The sequence below is a fragment of the Suhomyces tanzawaensis genome (genome assembly GCF_001661415.1).
Source record: "Suhomyces tanzawaensis NRRL Y-17324 unplaced genomic scaffold CANTAscaffold_6, whole genome shotgun sequence".
NCBI lineage: Eukaryota > Fungi > Ascomycota > Pichiomycetes > Serinales > Debaryomycetaceae > Suhomyces > Suhomyces tanzawaensis.
Window position 1 is genome coordinate 1,158,943 of NW_017963641.1, and position 13,931 is coordinate 1,172,873.

Sequence of the window (13,931 nt, forward strand, 5' to 3'; positions counted from 1 at the left end):
GCAATACGATATGTACTGAATATGAATAGAAATAAAAAATGAAATTGCACACAATACTATCTACATGGAACAGCTGTATTTATAGGATAACCATTTATAATGACACTCTCCAATTATTTTATTCTTTAATCGTTGCTTCTATGAACTTGCTGTTACCACCATCTAGTATCACACATTCTCCATTAACAGTATCGTCGCAAATGATCCGAGCTACTTCCTTTACGACATCCTCGATGGTCACTGCACCTAATTCCCCGTCGAGATGTGCAGAGGCACCCATGTCTGTGCCAGGAACCAATCCTGGCAATAATGCATTGACCCGGACTTTGCCTTTGAGCTCATTGGCTAGTGAGGTGGTGAAGCCCAATAGCCCTGCCTTGCTGGCTGCGTAGACAGAAGTTCCAGCAAGAGTCTTATCCGTCAACGACAACACCGAGGATATGTTGAGTATGACTGGACGCTTTAGTGTGCCAGAAGGTGCCTTGGATATTCTGGACGCCGACTTCAACATGGGCATGTAGGCGTGCTTCGATAGAACAATTGGAGCTATCAAGTTCAACGCGATGGTGCTCTCGATGTACTTGTTCATTAACCGTGGAAGAAGCACATAATTGCTGATTCCCGCACAGTTGACCAATGCAGAAACTCCCTTGAGCTCTTCTGAGATGCGAGGGTCGAGGGGCTCTTGTAGCACGTCTAGAAGGTCGTAGTCAATGTACAGATGGACTTGATGCGGAGAGTTGCACGGAAGTTGGAGGAGGTTTTCTCTCAAAGCGTGCTTGTTTCTGGCCAAAAGGACCACCGAGCATCCACGGGATGCGAGTTCATGCGAGATGGCTTTGCCTAGGCCTCTTGATGCGCCTGTCACCAATGCCTTGTGTCCGATAAGCTCCATTAGAGCAACTGGTGTATTGTAGATTATGTAATCGATGCGGGTCTAGTCAGGTCCTGTTCCACAATGCACGGGCCCCAGCATTTGCTACGGTTCAGGAGCCTAGCGTAGCTTTCATGAGGCCATATGATGAGTGTTCGCTAGAATTGGGAAAGGAACACTTAATGCGGCCTAGTACTGGGGTCTAACAGTAATACTACACTCTGCAGACTCTGTTTTGGGTTCAGTGGTTATCGTCTAATGCGTATTTGTGAGAAAGTCGATGTAAGAAAAATGAGGTGTGATTTCGGCGTTTTTGGAAAATTTGTGACAAATATAGAAATTAAAACAGGCTCAGGCTGATTTCTGTGTAGTCAGAGTCTAGCCCTTAAACTGGGCCCTCGGGGTGTAATATGCTACAAGCCTGGAAGCTCTTCTTGACCTGGCTCATCCATTTCAATTATCCTCACAGTCTAATTATAGTTTTCCTGTTGAAATGTAGCCCCTGCTCTAATCGTCGAATGGGCTGGGAAAATTAATTTGAATTGCAGATGTATGCAACCACCCACTAATGAAGACAAAGGAGCCGAAAGAAACTCTTCTCTGACCCTATGTATTGCTAAATATCTGTGAGTGGGAACTGTATGGCAATCTACCCTCTAAATGCCTCGCAAGCCTATTCCATATTGTTCTCTGAATTTAGCCTTCAAATCAACAGGAAAAGTGGTGGGAAACTGACTCAGTGATTAACCTCATGGAGACCATTGATCTCGAAAAGTTTGATTTGTTTCAGTTTTTTTTTCTTAGAGGTAAGGGATGGGGTAATATATTGAACTATTTACTCTCCTTGAGTTTCCTACCTGCTTTCTTGGCAAGCATATTAGGTGCCTGAATTCTCTAGAAAAATCTTTGATTTTTCACACAAAATTTCTAGTTATTGAGTGGCCCCTGGAGGGCCAAAATTTCAGAGTATGCTCTCTAGACTTAGATAAATACTTATAGCTGCTTGAGAGACGAATTAGGAGCATTTTTTAAATTTAACTTACTAGAGTGTGGTTCTACAAACACTCGTCCTAAACAAGTACAAGACTTCGTGGCCAAGCTGGTTAAGGCGTAAGACTGTTAATCTTGAGATCGTGAGTTCGACCCTCACCGAGGTCGTCTGTTTCATTGACTTCGTGGCCAAGCTGGTTAAGGCGTAAGACTGTTAATCTTGAGATCGTGAGTTCGACCCTCACCGAGGTCGCTTGTTCTCTGCCTTTATGGCCAAGTTGGTAAGGCACCTCACTAGTAATGAGGAGATCGTCAGTTCGAATCTGGCTGAAGGCATTCTTTTTGTAAATTTGTCCTAGGACCTATATTTTTGATTTAGTAGCATACTTCTTTTACTTAAGCGGAAGGCAATCAAATAATTCAAGATTCAGTTTACGCAGATTTTGTTCTTGGAGCCGTTTAATCGCTGGAGTGGTCGAAAATTTCGATAACAAACCTCGATAATCAAAGGTAGTTTACCACCGTTTAATTACATTGAAAAACACACACCGGCCATATCCATTCACTTACGCTGCATTACATATAATCATTTATTATCTTCTCTATTCATCAGATAACAACGAGGTAATTCCCATCAAACCCAATAATCCGTACTTGAAGTAGACATTCTCACTGATCAAAATAGTGACATATCCAAGCATTGGAAGGTAACCTTTAACGGTGCCTACCAAATCAGTCTTCTGATTCAAATAGCTTTGTTTCTTGGCATACAACCCTAAGTCATCAACTGCATTGTTATCACCCTTGGTGAGTAAGAACTGTTTTTCAGAGTTGTGATGTTCTCTCAACACTCTATGCACGATTGGAATAGGCTTTCCTTGAATCTCATAAACCACGATGTCACCCACGTTGGCCTGGGAGTCCCTGTTCCAGAGGAAGAGGATGTCACCTCTCTGGAATGCAGGCTCCATGGATCCCGATAACACCACCACTATGGGCGAATGAGAGTTGGCCACCACCGAGAGGGTCTTCCAGAGTATGAAAGCGGACGAGAAGACGTATGCGAGTGTCAAGAACTGGGTCAATTGTTGTCTGAGGTTCATGATTGTGTGGGGTTGGAGGAGGAGTGTTGGCCAGCGTGTTGTATGGCGAGCGTCAGGTGTTGTGTAACGTGACCCGAGGCACGTGAGCTTTCTTAATCAGAATGATTCTTTATTTGTGAATACCTTTATCTGTATTTTCCGTCAAATATTCATGGATATGTATACATTACGTTTATAGATCTTTTGCGTTACACGTTCACTTTCGTGTCTAGAGATATAAAAGATTCATTTCGATTGAAATACTACGCATTGACTAGCAAATAAAAGATATGAATACAATGGTTAACAATAATTGATCATCTTTAGTTGAGCTGTTCGTGAGCATACTAGGCAAGTAGAATACTATTGCTCTTCCTATTAAATAAATACATTTAATAATTTATATTTGAAAAATAGATTCACTTACAAGTTACATATCCTAAAGATACAAAAAAATAGCACACTTCCTGCGAGAGGAGTGGTTAGTACGAGAAGTTGATAATTTCACCCCTACCATATTCCGATGCTAGGTGCTTGGTGCCTTGCCCAGCCAGCCTATTTCCCGCTGCTCACACGGCTCGCCAGCTGCGAAAAATTTGAGTCCAATCATATTTAATCACGCAAATGCCTCCCTGCCACTAACAGCAATCTCGGTTCAGTACCGCCCTGGGCCACCCACGCCAGTTCCACCACGGGCAGCGCGCGCGCAGCGCCACCGCCTCTCGGTAGTACTGGCGAACCCAACGGGGGAGATCTGTTGCTGGATCTCTGGATCGATCTGATCTCGAGGCGCGAGGGAGTCTAGAGGGTGTGGGGCTGTAGAGGAACGGTGTATTGGAGTAGGGGGACGAGGAATAGTGGAGTCGTGTGATCGGCAGCGGAAATGTAGTGGACTGGTGGCACCGTGGTGACCCTGTCGTGGCACGTATTAACTTGGGGGACTTCGCGGAACTGTTGGCACTGTAGGCGCCCCATTCCGTTGAGCCTTACTACGGGAATTCTCCAATTTACTGCCATAGCTTGATTACCGTCAACGCCAGAAGTTGATAGTTTGCTAGCATCTTCCCAGCCGTCCCTACCTCAGTGTGCCAGCACCAGAACCGTGATTGCTCGTGGTAAAAAATCCATTCCCACTAGCTACCACCACCAATGACGCCTCCAGAACCAAGAGACCCCCTGCCGACCAACGGCTCCCACAAGGATGATGCGACAGGCGCCCAGCCCCAGAGACCACCGTTCGTGACTCCCGTCCAGCCTCCCATCAGCCAGATCCATCTGGTCACGCCGTTGAAGCCCACCCAGTCGGTGTCGTTTGGCGACTTGGACTCCCAGGAGAGATCCCGTCGGTTCACCATCTCAGCCCAGCCTTCTGCCGTCAACGTCACCAGCCATGAGCACCTCCAGCTGTCACAGCTCAACTTGGCTTCCAACGCACCCTCCATGCCTCCATCCAGAAAGACCTCGTTGACCAAGAGCAGAAAGAACTCCAGCGCCGACGTATTGTCGTTCATGGCCTCAGGCAGCCACTTGAAGCAGACTCCCAGCACCACCAACGTGCAGCACGGGTATATTTCCAGCGGAGCGTCGTCCAGAGTCAACTCGCCCAACTTGGAGACCTCGCCCCACTTGCCTACCACCTACTCCTTCGAAATGTCCAAAAAAACGGGCCGCAAGATCATGTCGCCCTCTCCTCCACCAGCAGGCTCACAAACCCCGATTCCCACGGGCCCAGCCACCCAAAATACGACTTTGGAGAGAAATCCGTCCTCCTCCACGGCAGCTGCTCCCCAGCCCATCAAAATCAACACTCCTAGCACCAGTCTTTCCAGAAAGAACTCGACCAAGAAGTCCAATAAGACTATCGTTGCTTCGCCAGTGGGTCCTCCTGTTCCCTTCCAGCAGTACTTGACCAAGGAGGATGATGGCAAGTTCCACATCCTCTTGGGGTGCACAGGATCCGTGGCCACCATCAAGGTGCCTTTGATCATCGACAAATTGTTTCAAATCTACGGCAAGTCGAAGATCTCAATCCAATTGGTCGTCACTAAGTCGGCTGGCCACTTCTTGAAGGGTTTGAAGATCCACAACGATGTCAAGATCTGGAGAGACGAAGACGAGTGGGCCAATTTTAACGAGCATGCTTGGAACACAACCTCAACCTCCACCGCGACAACTGCTAACATCACTCCTCCAGTCAGTGGGAACAGCACCTCCAACGTGATGTCCAACTTGAATCCATCTGCTGCAGTGCAGAAAAAGCCAAAGAACCCTTACGATAAAATGATTCTTCACAACGAATTGAGAAGATGGGCTGATATCATGTTGATTGCCCCTCTTTCTGCAAACACGCTTGCTAAGATCTCAAATGGAATTGCGGATAACTTATTGACCTCCATCATAAGATCGTGGGGTCCCACAACCACCACTTCCAATCAAACCGTCAAGAAACCGATTTTCGTTGCTCCAGCCATGAACACCTTTATGTATATCCATCCAATAACGTCCAAACAAATCTCTTTGCTTTCCCTGCCAGAGTCAGGCTTTGGTATAGAGGTGTTGAAACCCGTGGAGAAGGTCTTGGTTTGCGGTGACATCGGAATGGGTGGAATGAGAGAATGGAGCGATATAGTTGACATTTTGAGGAGAAGAATCAATAGTTTGAAGGCTGAAAGAAAAAAGCAGCATGATGAAGCCATGGCCGAGGAGGAGGATGAAGAGGAAGAGGATGAAGAGGCAGGCGATGAGGATGAAGGGGATGATGAAGGAGATGACGATGACGATGACGACGATGATGATGATGATGATGACGATGATGAGGACGATGACGATGAGGACGACGAGGATGACGATGCCGAAGAAGTGGACGAGGACAAGGTTGTTCAGAGAGATCATCATATCATCGATGAGCTTGACGAAGATGAGAATGCTCTTGAAGAAGGGATAACCCAAAATATTAATGATAACAATGATAACGATGATATGATTTTCGAAATTACTGACCAAGAAGGAGAGGAACAAGAAGAGTCTCAGGACCACCGCAACAATCAAGCATCGGTAGCTCAGATCACCATTCCCCAGGAAACGAGGAACATCATTTGAATAGGAGGATATCTAGGAATAAATTGCATGGAAAACTTCCAAATGTGTAGACACCATAGTGACCGATGTACAAAACTACAAAAGCTTAGGTATGCCGTGGTACATCAAAGCATGGGATTAAAAAATTAATCACATATTTGGTACACCTTGTAAATGCGAAGGGTTCTAGTGCTTACAACTCCAAAGGAATTAGTGCTAATGAGATGTAGAACGAGTATGATGCTATAATGAACTGAAAAGTACAATAGTAAAATCAGCTGCTGGAGTGTCAGAACACAGTTGGTAGGTGAATATCAGGAATTTGGATGTGTAAAATGCAAAGATTCTAGAAGCGTTGACCAGTGAACTTAACCGGGAGGAAGAAATACAGTCACGAGAGACAGGAATACATCTGAGGAGCTTTGGAATATTAAAGAGATACGGGTGCATTATTAGCCATCCGTGGATAAATAAGCATCAGATGTATTTTTGGTTCATTCTCAATGTTCCTGTCACCAAGTGGTCGATTTTGGCTAGTATGTTGCAAAACAGGATTATCATGAAGATGTAAAGTTGATGCGAGAATTCTTTCATCACCCCAAGTAAGGATTTTGATTTTTGAATATTTCTCTTTAACGAGGAATTCCATAGTTTATGGGAATATCCTAGTGCACCAGTATTGAGGCAGCGGAATATTCAGCAGCAGCCAGGACATTCAACAGTAGGTTTGGATTCGCCAGCAGAGCTGGAGGAAGCATTAATGGCTTGGGGCCTCCGTAACCTTTTTGTACTGGAAAGCTGCAATAATATCCGTTTCATCAATAGAATTTGCTATTTAAAGCAGACGCCGTAAGCATCTCCAGAAGGTCATTAGTCTGGAGCGTACCATCAAGGAATGATAATTTGTAGAATCGAGGAAATAGCCGTATACCATAGATTCACCAACTATTGGTCATTTCCGCCAGCGAGTCATAAAATAGAGTACTAAATGTCATAAAACCATAATTTCACTTGCGAATCATTAGTCATTTTAAGGATGTAGTGGTAAAACTGCAGAATAACCCAAGTAAATTCGAGCAGGAGTCGTAACAGCAAGAAGTAAATGTCGTAAAATAAGCCAGTAATGTCATAAAACCGATTCACCTGGGATCATTGGCCATTGCGAGAGTGACCGTCGCAAGTGGTAAAACCGTGAATTTCCATCAATAAAACCGATTCAGCCAGAAACACTGGCCTTTTCCACCAGTAGAACACCCTTACGACCATCCTAAATTGTCTGGATTTAGTCCCCCATCCTCACCCCACAAGACCCTCGAATTCCTCGGCCAACTCGAGCTCGTACCTGTCCATGAGCACCTGGACCATCCGCACCTGGTGGGCGTTGCGCTCGCAAATAAACCGCACGAGGTCTCCCTCGCTAGCCAACGTTTCCACCAACAAGTGTTGGTTGTGGAGCTGAGCACTTATTGTGAGGTTATACAAGAGCGAGTCCACCAAGTCGTCGATCTTGTTGGCAGCAGCAGGCTCGATAGCGAGATGAGACAACAACGCCGCTGCCTTCTTAGACGCCAGCAAGTTGCTCGCAGGAGCAAAGCCAGGCATGGCTACGGCACCGGAAGGCAAGAGTGACTCGAACACGAGTAGCGACCGCCAGGCCTTGGTGGAGGACGCCAGTTTAGTGCGCGCTAGCGACGCTTTTTTGAAGAAGCGGTTGATCCAGAACGAGGCCATGGACGTGGCATGCATGGGCACCACCACAAGGCCAGCGTTGGTGAGCGTCGAGTGGAGAAGCGCCTCCACCGTGTAGTTGACAAGCACATTGGGAAGGGTCCGAGCATTGTTGTTGGACCGAGTCCGCTGGACCTCCATCACCACTACGTCGGGACGTAGTGCGAGCAAATCATTTGCAGCCAGCACGCACAAATGGTTCAAGTAGCGGCGCGAGTCCACCGAGGACTGGGGCAGGAGTAGCGGGACGTAGGACGAACCGTAGGCCGCGTGGAGATCGAGCTTGTTCCAGCGCGAGACCCTGGCCACGGGGGGTGCCTGGAGACTGGCGTAGGACGCCGCGCAGTACGAGAAGTTCTTGACGCCAATGTCGATGGCTAGCACGGTGCAGGGAGCCGCGGGGACGAGGCTAGCGAGAGTGAGGCCCGAGACGATGTTGGCTACACGAGCAGCCTTGGTGGCCTTGGGCGGCACGGGAAGACCACATAACTGGGCAAGCAGGTGGAGATGTGATATTTTTAGCTTGGAGAGCTGGGCCAATGACGACATGGAACCACGGAGACGAGGCAGAATCAGAAGCTGAAACAGTGGCGATGGGATTGTCAGGGCAGATAAAGACGGAAGATGGTGAGGACCAACGCGTGGATGATGCAACCGAATAGCACGCGTGGAGTTGAGATGGAAGGCTACACGCGTGGGCCAAGAATAAATGCGGCTGGGGCCCAAAAATAGCTACACGAGCGACGCCTGGCTCGGGCGTCCCGACAAGGAGGCACGGCGATTATGAGCGTGAGCACGACACGCACAGCCACCGTCATCGTGAAAGATTGCGCGATGGAGTGCATACAGGTACATTGCAGATTCACCCGGCCGAAGAGTCATAGGGGCTTCAAAGAATGGCGGGTACTACCGGGGAGGCTGAGGAGCAGGCTGCGGACAGACTCTGGAGGCGGTCATAAGATGAAGGGAATACTCCCATGCCGCAATCCCGGCTTTTTTGCGGCCACCATCGGTGCAAGACCCTGGCCCTTGACTCAGGGCGGCCACCGAATTTTAGCTAACGAACAAAAAAAAAAGAAATGAGCGTTGCTCTCAAATGCGAGTGGCACGGGCCTTGCAGAATTATGCACGGAGCGCGCTCAATAAACTTTCCTAAAATAGGAGACAATCCATCCTAATTGAGGCGGGCACCTGGTAACGATAACAGGCTTGAATTTAGACGGCAATTGTGGACGCTATAAATATGGGAGGTTTCCCGGACCTTCCAAATTTCTCATCACACTTACAATAATCAAAATGCAATTCCAACAAATCGCCATCGCTTTAACTGCTGCCACCGCTGTCTCCGCCGCCAACGCCTCCAACGGTTCTAACGGTTCTAACGGATCCAACCACTCTTCTTCCTCCAACGCCGCCGGTGTCTCCAACGTCAACATTGTTGGTGCCGCCGCCGCCGCTGCTGCTGGTGTTGCTTTGTTATTCTAAACTAACTGATACTGGTCAGAATCTCCTGACTTCCTCCTGAGATTTCAGTTCATTTGGTTGGTTTTTTGTAATATATTTAAGCTTCCTTAATACATTAGATGGAGCTAGCACTAGTTAATTTATTTCTGCTTAATACAATACGTTGTTATTAATCGACTCTGTAGGTCTGAAGCCAGACTCCTAGTTTCAAACTCGTTTTCCCTACGTTCTTATTACTATGAATGTTCCATTGCCATGCCTACCCGAACTGTGGTTCTCCCTGAAAAAATCTTCGATAAGCATGTGAGACTTGCTCATCGCACCATGGCAATCATCCTCCGTCTCCAGTCACTCGTTGCCACCAGTCACCCGTATCCATGGTGGTTGTTGTGTCACCCCACCAGTTGCTGGCGACAGACCATGTCGAGAAGTCTCACACCCTCTCGATCCGGTTTAGGTAGTATAATGAACAGCGTTGGCTACGCCTCGGACCTCATCGGTCCAGTGCTCCAGCAACGTTCTTAACAAGGTTAAACCCTGTTTCTGACTACCCCAGAGGCCCTGGTGGCGGAGGAGATCATCCTTGATCGACCCCTGCATGGATATGGCTTTGCCTGATATGGGTGCACTACTGGCTTGATTTGTGGTTATGCGACTTGTGGCTGTGTGGGAGCACTGGTGGGGGGCAGTAGAGATGGGACCAGTGTGCTAGTAGACTTGATGTGTTGGGCTGTCTGGATGCTAATGGGTTGGGCTGTGGATGCTAACAATAGACTGACCTGATTGTAGAGATAATTAGTAGGTTGAAGCTGTAGACTATGACAGTTGCGGTTGACGGGGCCATGATAATTGCTACAATTCTTGGAAATCCTTACGGAAGTCCTGTGCTTGTAGAGATGACATGTACGTGCTACTCTACTGAATAAATCCTTAGGCTCTAGGCTAGCTCTAACATTTTCATATGAATTTGCTGGCCGTTGGTGGATTCTAGGCCACCAGAATCGTCCTTTACTGCGAATGTGGTAAATCAACAGCTTTACTATAAATAGATATGGATCACGGGCTATCCAGGAGTGGAAGCCAGTAGCCCCACATCCAAGAAGAACTGATGTAAACCCGTGCTTGAATTAATATTCGACTAGTTGCTCCTAACGAATACAAGTGGCCATAATTTACTGAGTACTTAGCTCCATTAACCATGAATAAAATACCAGTTAATCGGAGATCTTGCGAGTAGTTAACCAATCAATGATCTATGACCAAAGTAGCATATTAAGCAAGGTGTTAAACTAATTTTCTTTGACTCGCTGATGAAATTCGTTAATTGTGTGTATTTGGTTTACTTCTGCTTGGTTTATTATAAGATGCATATCATAGTATATAGTGCAGGATAGGCATCTTTGGGACAATAGTGATGATGGTAAATCATTGGAGATCCAATGATAATAAATTACTACAGTATTAATGGGTAAAGTCCATTATTGAAAATTAATTATTGAAGGATTAATGAATAAAGATAGGCCATCAACGATAATAAATAACTAAATCTTAATGGATAAAGACCATCATTGATAATACTCTACTGAACTATTAATGGATAAAGACAGGCTATCAATGAGTAACCCATCGATAAAGAGCAAAATCTTCATTAATTATAATAGGTACACCATTTATTGAAGATGTCTGAGGTACATCATTAGAGATGAACCTTCACTGGGTTACAGGACCGAGTATCAATGATCCGAGGCCTGATGATAACCCCAAAAACTGCATTAAAATAGAGCTAATTTGGAGTGATTACACATTATTTCAAAGTTTGACGTACTCATGATAAAGATAGACATCTATTGATGAAATAAATGTCCATTCAGTTAGGGTAGTCCGAAATCATTGGATAGACTTCTATTACAAAGCCTTACTACGGAGCTTCATCAGTGGATAGACAACTATTACAAAATCGGAAGAGTCCATTGCGAAAGAAATCTATTGATACAAATCTGCAGACTCCATTGATGTGATAGAGCTAGTCATTGGACAGCTATCTATTGATCCAGAATACTCCATTGGTAGAGCTAGTCTTTTGGAACTCCTCTTACAGTCTTCACTCCTTACTTCGGCCTGGCCTTGGGTCCCCAGTTCTTGGTGGGGTTCTCCTGGTACCGCACCATCTTGACCTTACGCAACCGGTTGATTTCCACGCTCATGTCGTTGTCTGTAGCAAAGTTCACCTCCAAAGGCTCCTGCACCCGGTGGAGGATCTTGTATCCCGTGGTGGTTTCGCTCAAGTTGGGCAGGCAGTAGATATCTACCTTGATTTTGTCGGCTTTGGCCTGGTTCTTTTCGGAAAGCTCCTTGCCCTCGATCAGCGCAAGGTACTCCTCGTTGCCCTTGCGCAACCACTCGCGCTTGACCTGGAGAATCGTCTTCCAGGGAGCGTCGGTCTTGATGCAGTTTGTCTTTGCGTGGGTCAACGACACGCGATGGCCCAAGCCACCTACCGCACGCACGAACTCGTTGATGGAGATGGGCGACGTCTTGAAGATCGACGACAACTGGTTGAGGTTGAAGTAGAACGGCTGGTCCTCCATCTCTGCGCGTGCCACCGTCAACATGCCCTTGATACGCTCGGTGGTGCCGTACACTGCGCGATCAGCGCTGGCGTTGAGCGCCAACATCCTATCGATGAACTGGTGGTTGTGGAGCCGTCCGCCCCACATAGGCCCTGCCACCGTGTAGAACGACCCACAGTACGCACACTCGCCAGAGATAGTGCGCTCGAGCTTGGGGTACTGGTGCTTGGAGCCACTGGTGCGTCCCAATGGCTGTAAGTGCTTGTGGCCACATCCATTGCACCCGTAGGCGAGTATCGTGGAGGCACTCAACTGCTTGACCTGGAGCGGTGCCGTACGTACCCGCACGAAGCACCGCATGTAGAAGTCGATGCTGAGACACAACACAGGCTCAATGGCTTTCTTGTACTTGGCGGCGGTGGTGGCGATCATGTGGAGAATCAAGCGGAGCCCAGCCTCGTGGTTGCTTTCGCCGTTGATGAAACCTCCATTGCCGAAGTTGTTGCCTCCGTACAACGCAAAGCACTTCTCGGGATACCCCAGGCCTGCAAGCACTCCCGCGTCGGTGCAGGTGACCAAGAGAAGGCCGTCGTCTTCGATGGTCTGGAGGGCGCTGTCAATGAACGGAGCAGCCGTGCCGTAGGGGTCCAAGTCGATGACGTGGAACTTGTCGCTGGTAGCTGCCATGTACTTGATGGCGTCGCCCTGGTTGGGCACCACCTTGTGCTGGAGGCGGTTGTGTTCGACGGAGCGTGTGATGGCTGCCACCGCTTCTGGCAACAAGTCGTTGGCCACGATGCGCCTGGCGCCGGGAATCTCGTGCCCGTAACGGATGGCACGCAAGCCGGTGGCCAGGAGGGCCTCGAGAATGTCGAACTGGAACTCTACCTTGCGCTTTTTGGCTGGGTTCTGATCGGATTGGTCGGATTGGTTGTTTTCATCATTTTGGCCATTTTGATCGTTTTCCTTCTCCACCTTCTCCTTCTGAGCCTGCTCCTTCTTGGCACGCTTCTTCTCGAGCGTCTCCTGGCGCAACTCGGCCCAGGCGTTGATGGCTGTCACCGATAAATCTCTGTTGAACTGCTGGATTGGGTTGTAGAACACCTTTTCCTCCTTGGGGGCGAGGATCTCGGCCTTGCCCTCGCGAATCACTTGGAAGTCGTCGAGGTTGTACGACATTGGCACTGGCTTGGTTGGTCTCGTGATAAGCACTCGGAGCTGGCCCAAAAGTCTCTTGATCAACGTCACTTTGAAGATGTGGTTGAAAAATTCGCGATGCCTTCGCAAAGCGTGATAGCCTGGCGAGAATGTGTGGGGAAGTGTGCGCTTTTTGGGGGACACAGGGGATGCCAGGCTGTAGAGGTGGAGTGATATGGAAGGGGGGTTGGGCCCGATGCTCTGGAGTCGGGAAGGGGGGTCCAATTCTCTGGGGAAAGAGCATTTAATTCTCCGATCGGGCCATTTGGCAGTAGTGCTTTCCAGAAAATGCAGTAAGAGCGCACAGCTTCCAGCCCGGTGATAATCTAGGGCATTAAAAGAGCTCCAAACTCGGTGCCCACCGCCTCTGCCCGAAGCCTCCGCCAAAACACCCCAGCGGGTTAAATATTGTATTACGTAAGCGCTGACTAAGCGAGAGGCAACCCAAATCTCCCTCCACCTCCAGCCTATCCACCCCAGCCATGTCACAGCTAGACCAATTGAGGCACATCATAGCCGCAGATTCCAAGGAGAGAGTCGTCACAGAAGACGAGTACGACTACGACGACGATGACTACGACTACGACGACGATGACTACGACGACGACTACGAGTCCGACAGCGACGACTCGTTCCATCTCACGGCCCAAGAGCAGTGGGAGGAAAGCATGAAACAGATCGAAGGCTTGATCAGCTTCGTGATATTTCCGTTGGTGGGCAAGGTTTTGGGCAGACGAACCAGCCATATCATTTGGAGAAGAATAGCCAACTGGTGGTTCATATGAGTGGAGAACCAAAATGGATGTGATTGGGTCCCAAAGTGGGTCATATGAGGCACCAAAGCGGATGATTCAATTTGCAACTTACAGGTGGAGATCGTATGAAAGTGGCGCCAATTGATGGTGGTCACGACGTATTTTCAATTGGTGTATTCAACCATGGCTACTA

General features: G+C 48.0%; 7 protein-coding genes and 3 non-coding genes across 10 annotated transcripts; 6 read left to right on the forward strand and 4 right to left on the reverse strand.

Annotated features, from left to right (window-relative positions):
- Positions 1 to 18: 18 nt before the first annotated feature.
- On the reverse strand, positions 19 to 1,120 carry CANTADRAFT_27088 (3-oxoacyl-[acyl-carrier-protein] reductase (NADPH)). The gene has a single exon (XM_020207992.1). The coding sequence runs from the start codon at positions 893 to 895 to the stop codon at positions 119 to 121; it is 777 nt and encodes a 258-aa protein (XP_020063316.1). The 5' UTR covers positions 896 to 1,120; the 3' UTR covers positions 19 to 118.
- An 838-nt stretch (positions 1,121 to 1,958) lies between these two features.
- On the forward strand, positions 1,959 to 2,032 carry CANTADRAFT_t192. Its single transcript has one exon. It is a non-coding gene; the product is annotated as a tRNA-Asn (tRNA).
- Positions 2,033 to 2,043: 11 nt separating this feature from the next.
- Positions 2,044 to 2,117, forward strand: CANTADRAFT_t193. The gene has a single exon. It is a non-coding gene; the product is annotated as a tRNA-Asn (tRNA).
- A 10-nt stretch (positions 2,118 to 2,127) lies between these two features.
- On the forward strand, positions 2,128 to 2,200 carry CANTADRAFT_t194. The gene has a single exon. It is a non-coding gene; the product is annotated as a tRNA-Thr (tRNA).
- A 212-nt stretch (positions 2,201 to 2,412) lies between these two features.
- Positions 2,413 to 2,868, reverse strand: CANTADRAFT_27089 (signal peptidase complex catalytic subunit; the record flags this gene model as incomplete). The annotated part of the gene is made up of 1 exon (XM_020207993.1): positions 2,413 to 2,868. A coding segment is annotated over exon 1 (365 nt), but the record flags the coding sequence as incomplete, so codon positions are not given.
- Positions 2,869 to 4,245: 1,377 nt separating this feature from the next.
- On the forward strand, positions 4,246 to 6,045 carry CANTADRAFT_41350 (phosphopantothenoylcysteine decarboxylase complex subunit; the record flags this gene model as incomplete). Its single annotated transcript, XM_020208865.2, has 1 exon — positions 4,246 to 6,045. A coding segment is annotated over one exon (1,800 nt), but the record flags the coding sequence as incomplete, so codon positions are not given.
- A 1,275-nt stretch (positions 6,046 to 7,320) lies between these two features.
- CCE1 (cruciform cutting endonuclease) lies at positions 7,321 to 8,301 on the reverse strand (the record flags this gene model as incomplete). Its single annotated transcript, XM_020210303.1, has 1 exon — positions 7,321 to 8,301. One exon carries the CDS (start codon positions 8,299 to 8,301, stop codon positions 7,321 to 7,323), a length of 981 nt encoding a protein of 326 aa, XP_020063319.1.
- Positions 8,302 to 9,048: 747 nt separating this feature from the next.
- Positions 9,049 to 9,673, forward strand: CANTADRAFT_7648 (uncharacterized protein; the record flags this gene model as incomplete). Its single annotated transcript, XM_020211153.1, has 2 exons — positions 9,049 to 9,227; positions 9,565 to 9,673. The coding sequence occupies 2 exons, from the start codon at positions 9,049 to 9,051 to the stop codon at positions 9,671 to 9,673; spliced, it is 288 nt and encodes a 95-aa protein (XP_020063320.1).
- A 1,651-nt stretch (positions 9,674 to 11,324) lies between these two features.
- TRM1 (tRNA (guanine26-N2)-dimethyltransferase) lies at positions 11,325 to 12,965 on the reverse strand (the record flags this gene model as incomplete). Its single annotated transcript, XM_020210325.1, has 2 exons — positions 11,325 to 12,668; positions 12,762 to 12,965. 2 exons carry the CDS (start codon positions 12,963 to 12,965, stop codon positions 11,325 to 11,327), a joined length of 1,548 nt encoding a protein of 515 aa, XP_020063321.1.
- Positions 12,966 to 13,215: 250 nt separating this feature from the next.
- Positions 13,216 to 13,896, forward strand: CANTADRAFT_299083 (uncharacterized protein). Its single transcript, XM_020208321.1, has one exon. It carries the CDS (start codon positions 13,466 to 13,468, stop codon positions 13,766 to 13,768), a length of 303 nt encoding a protein of 100 aa, XP_020063322.1. The 5' UTR covers positions 13,216 to 13,465; the 3' UTR covers positions 13,769 to 13,896.
- The last annotated feature ends 35 nt before the right edge of the window (positions 13,897 to 13,931 follow it).

What these genes read in the sequence shown, in the direction of transcription:
- CANTADRAFT_27088 (XM_020207992.1), bottom strand. Translation starts at nt 895, where the DNA reads ATGGAGCTTATCGGACACAAGGCATTGGTGACAGGCGCATCAAGAGGC.
- CANTADRAFT_299083 (XM_020208321.1), top strand. Translation starts at nt 13,466, where the DNA reads ATGTCACAGCTAGACCAATTGAGGCACATCATAGCCGCAGATTCCAAG.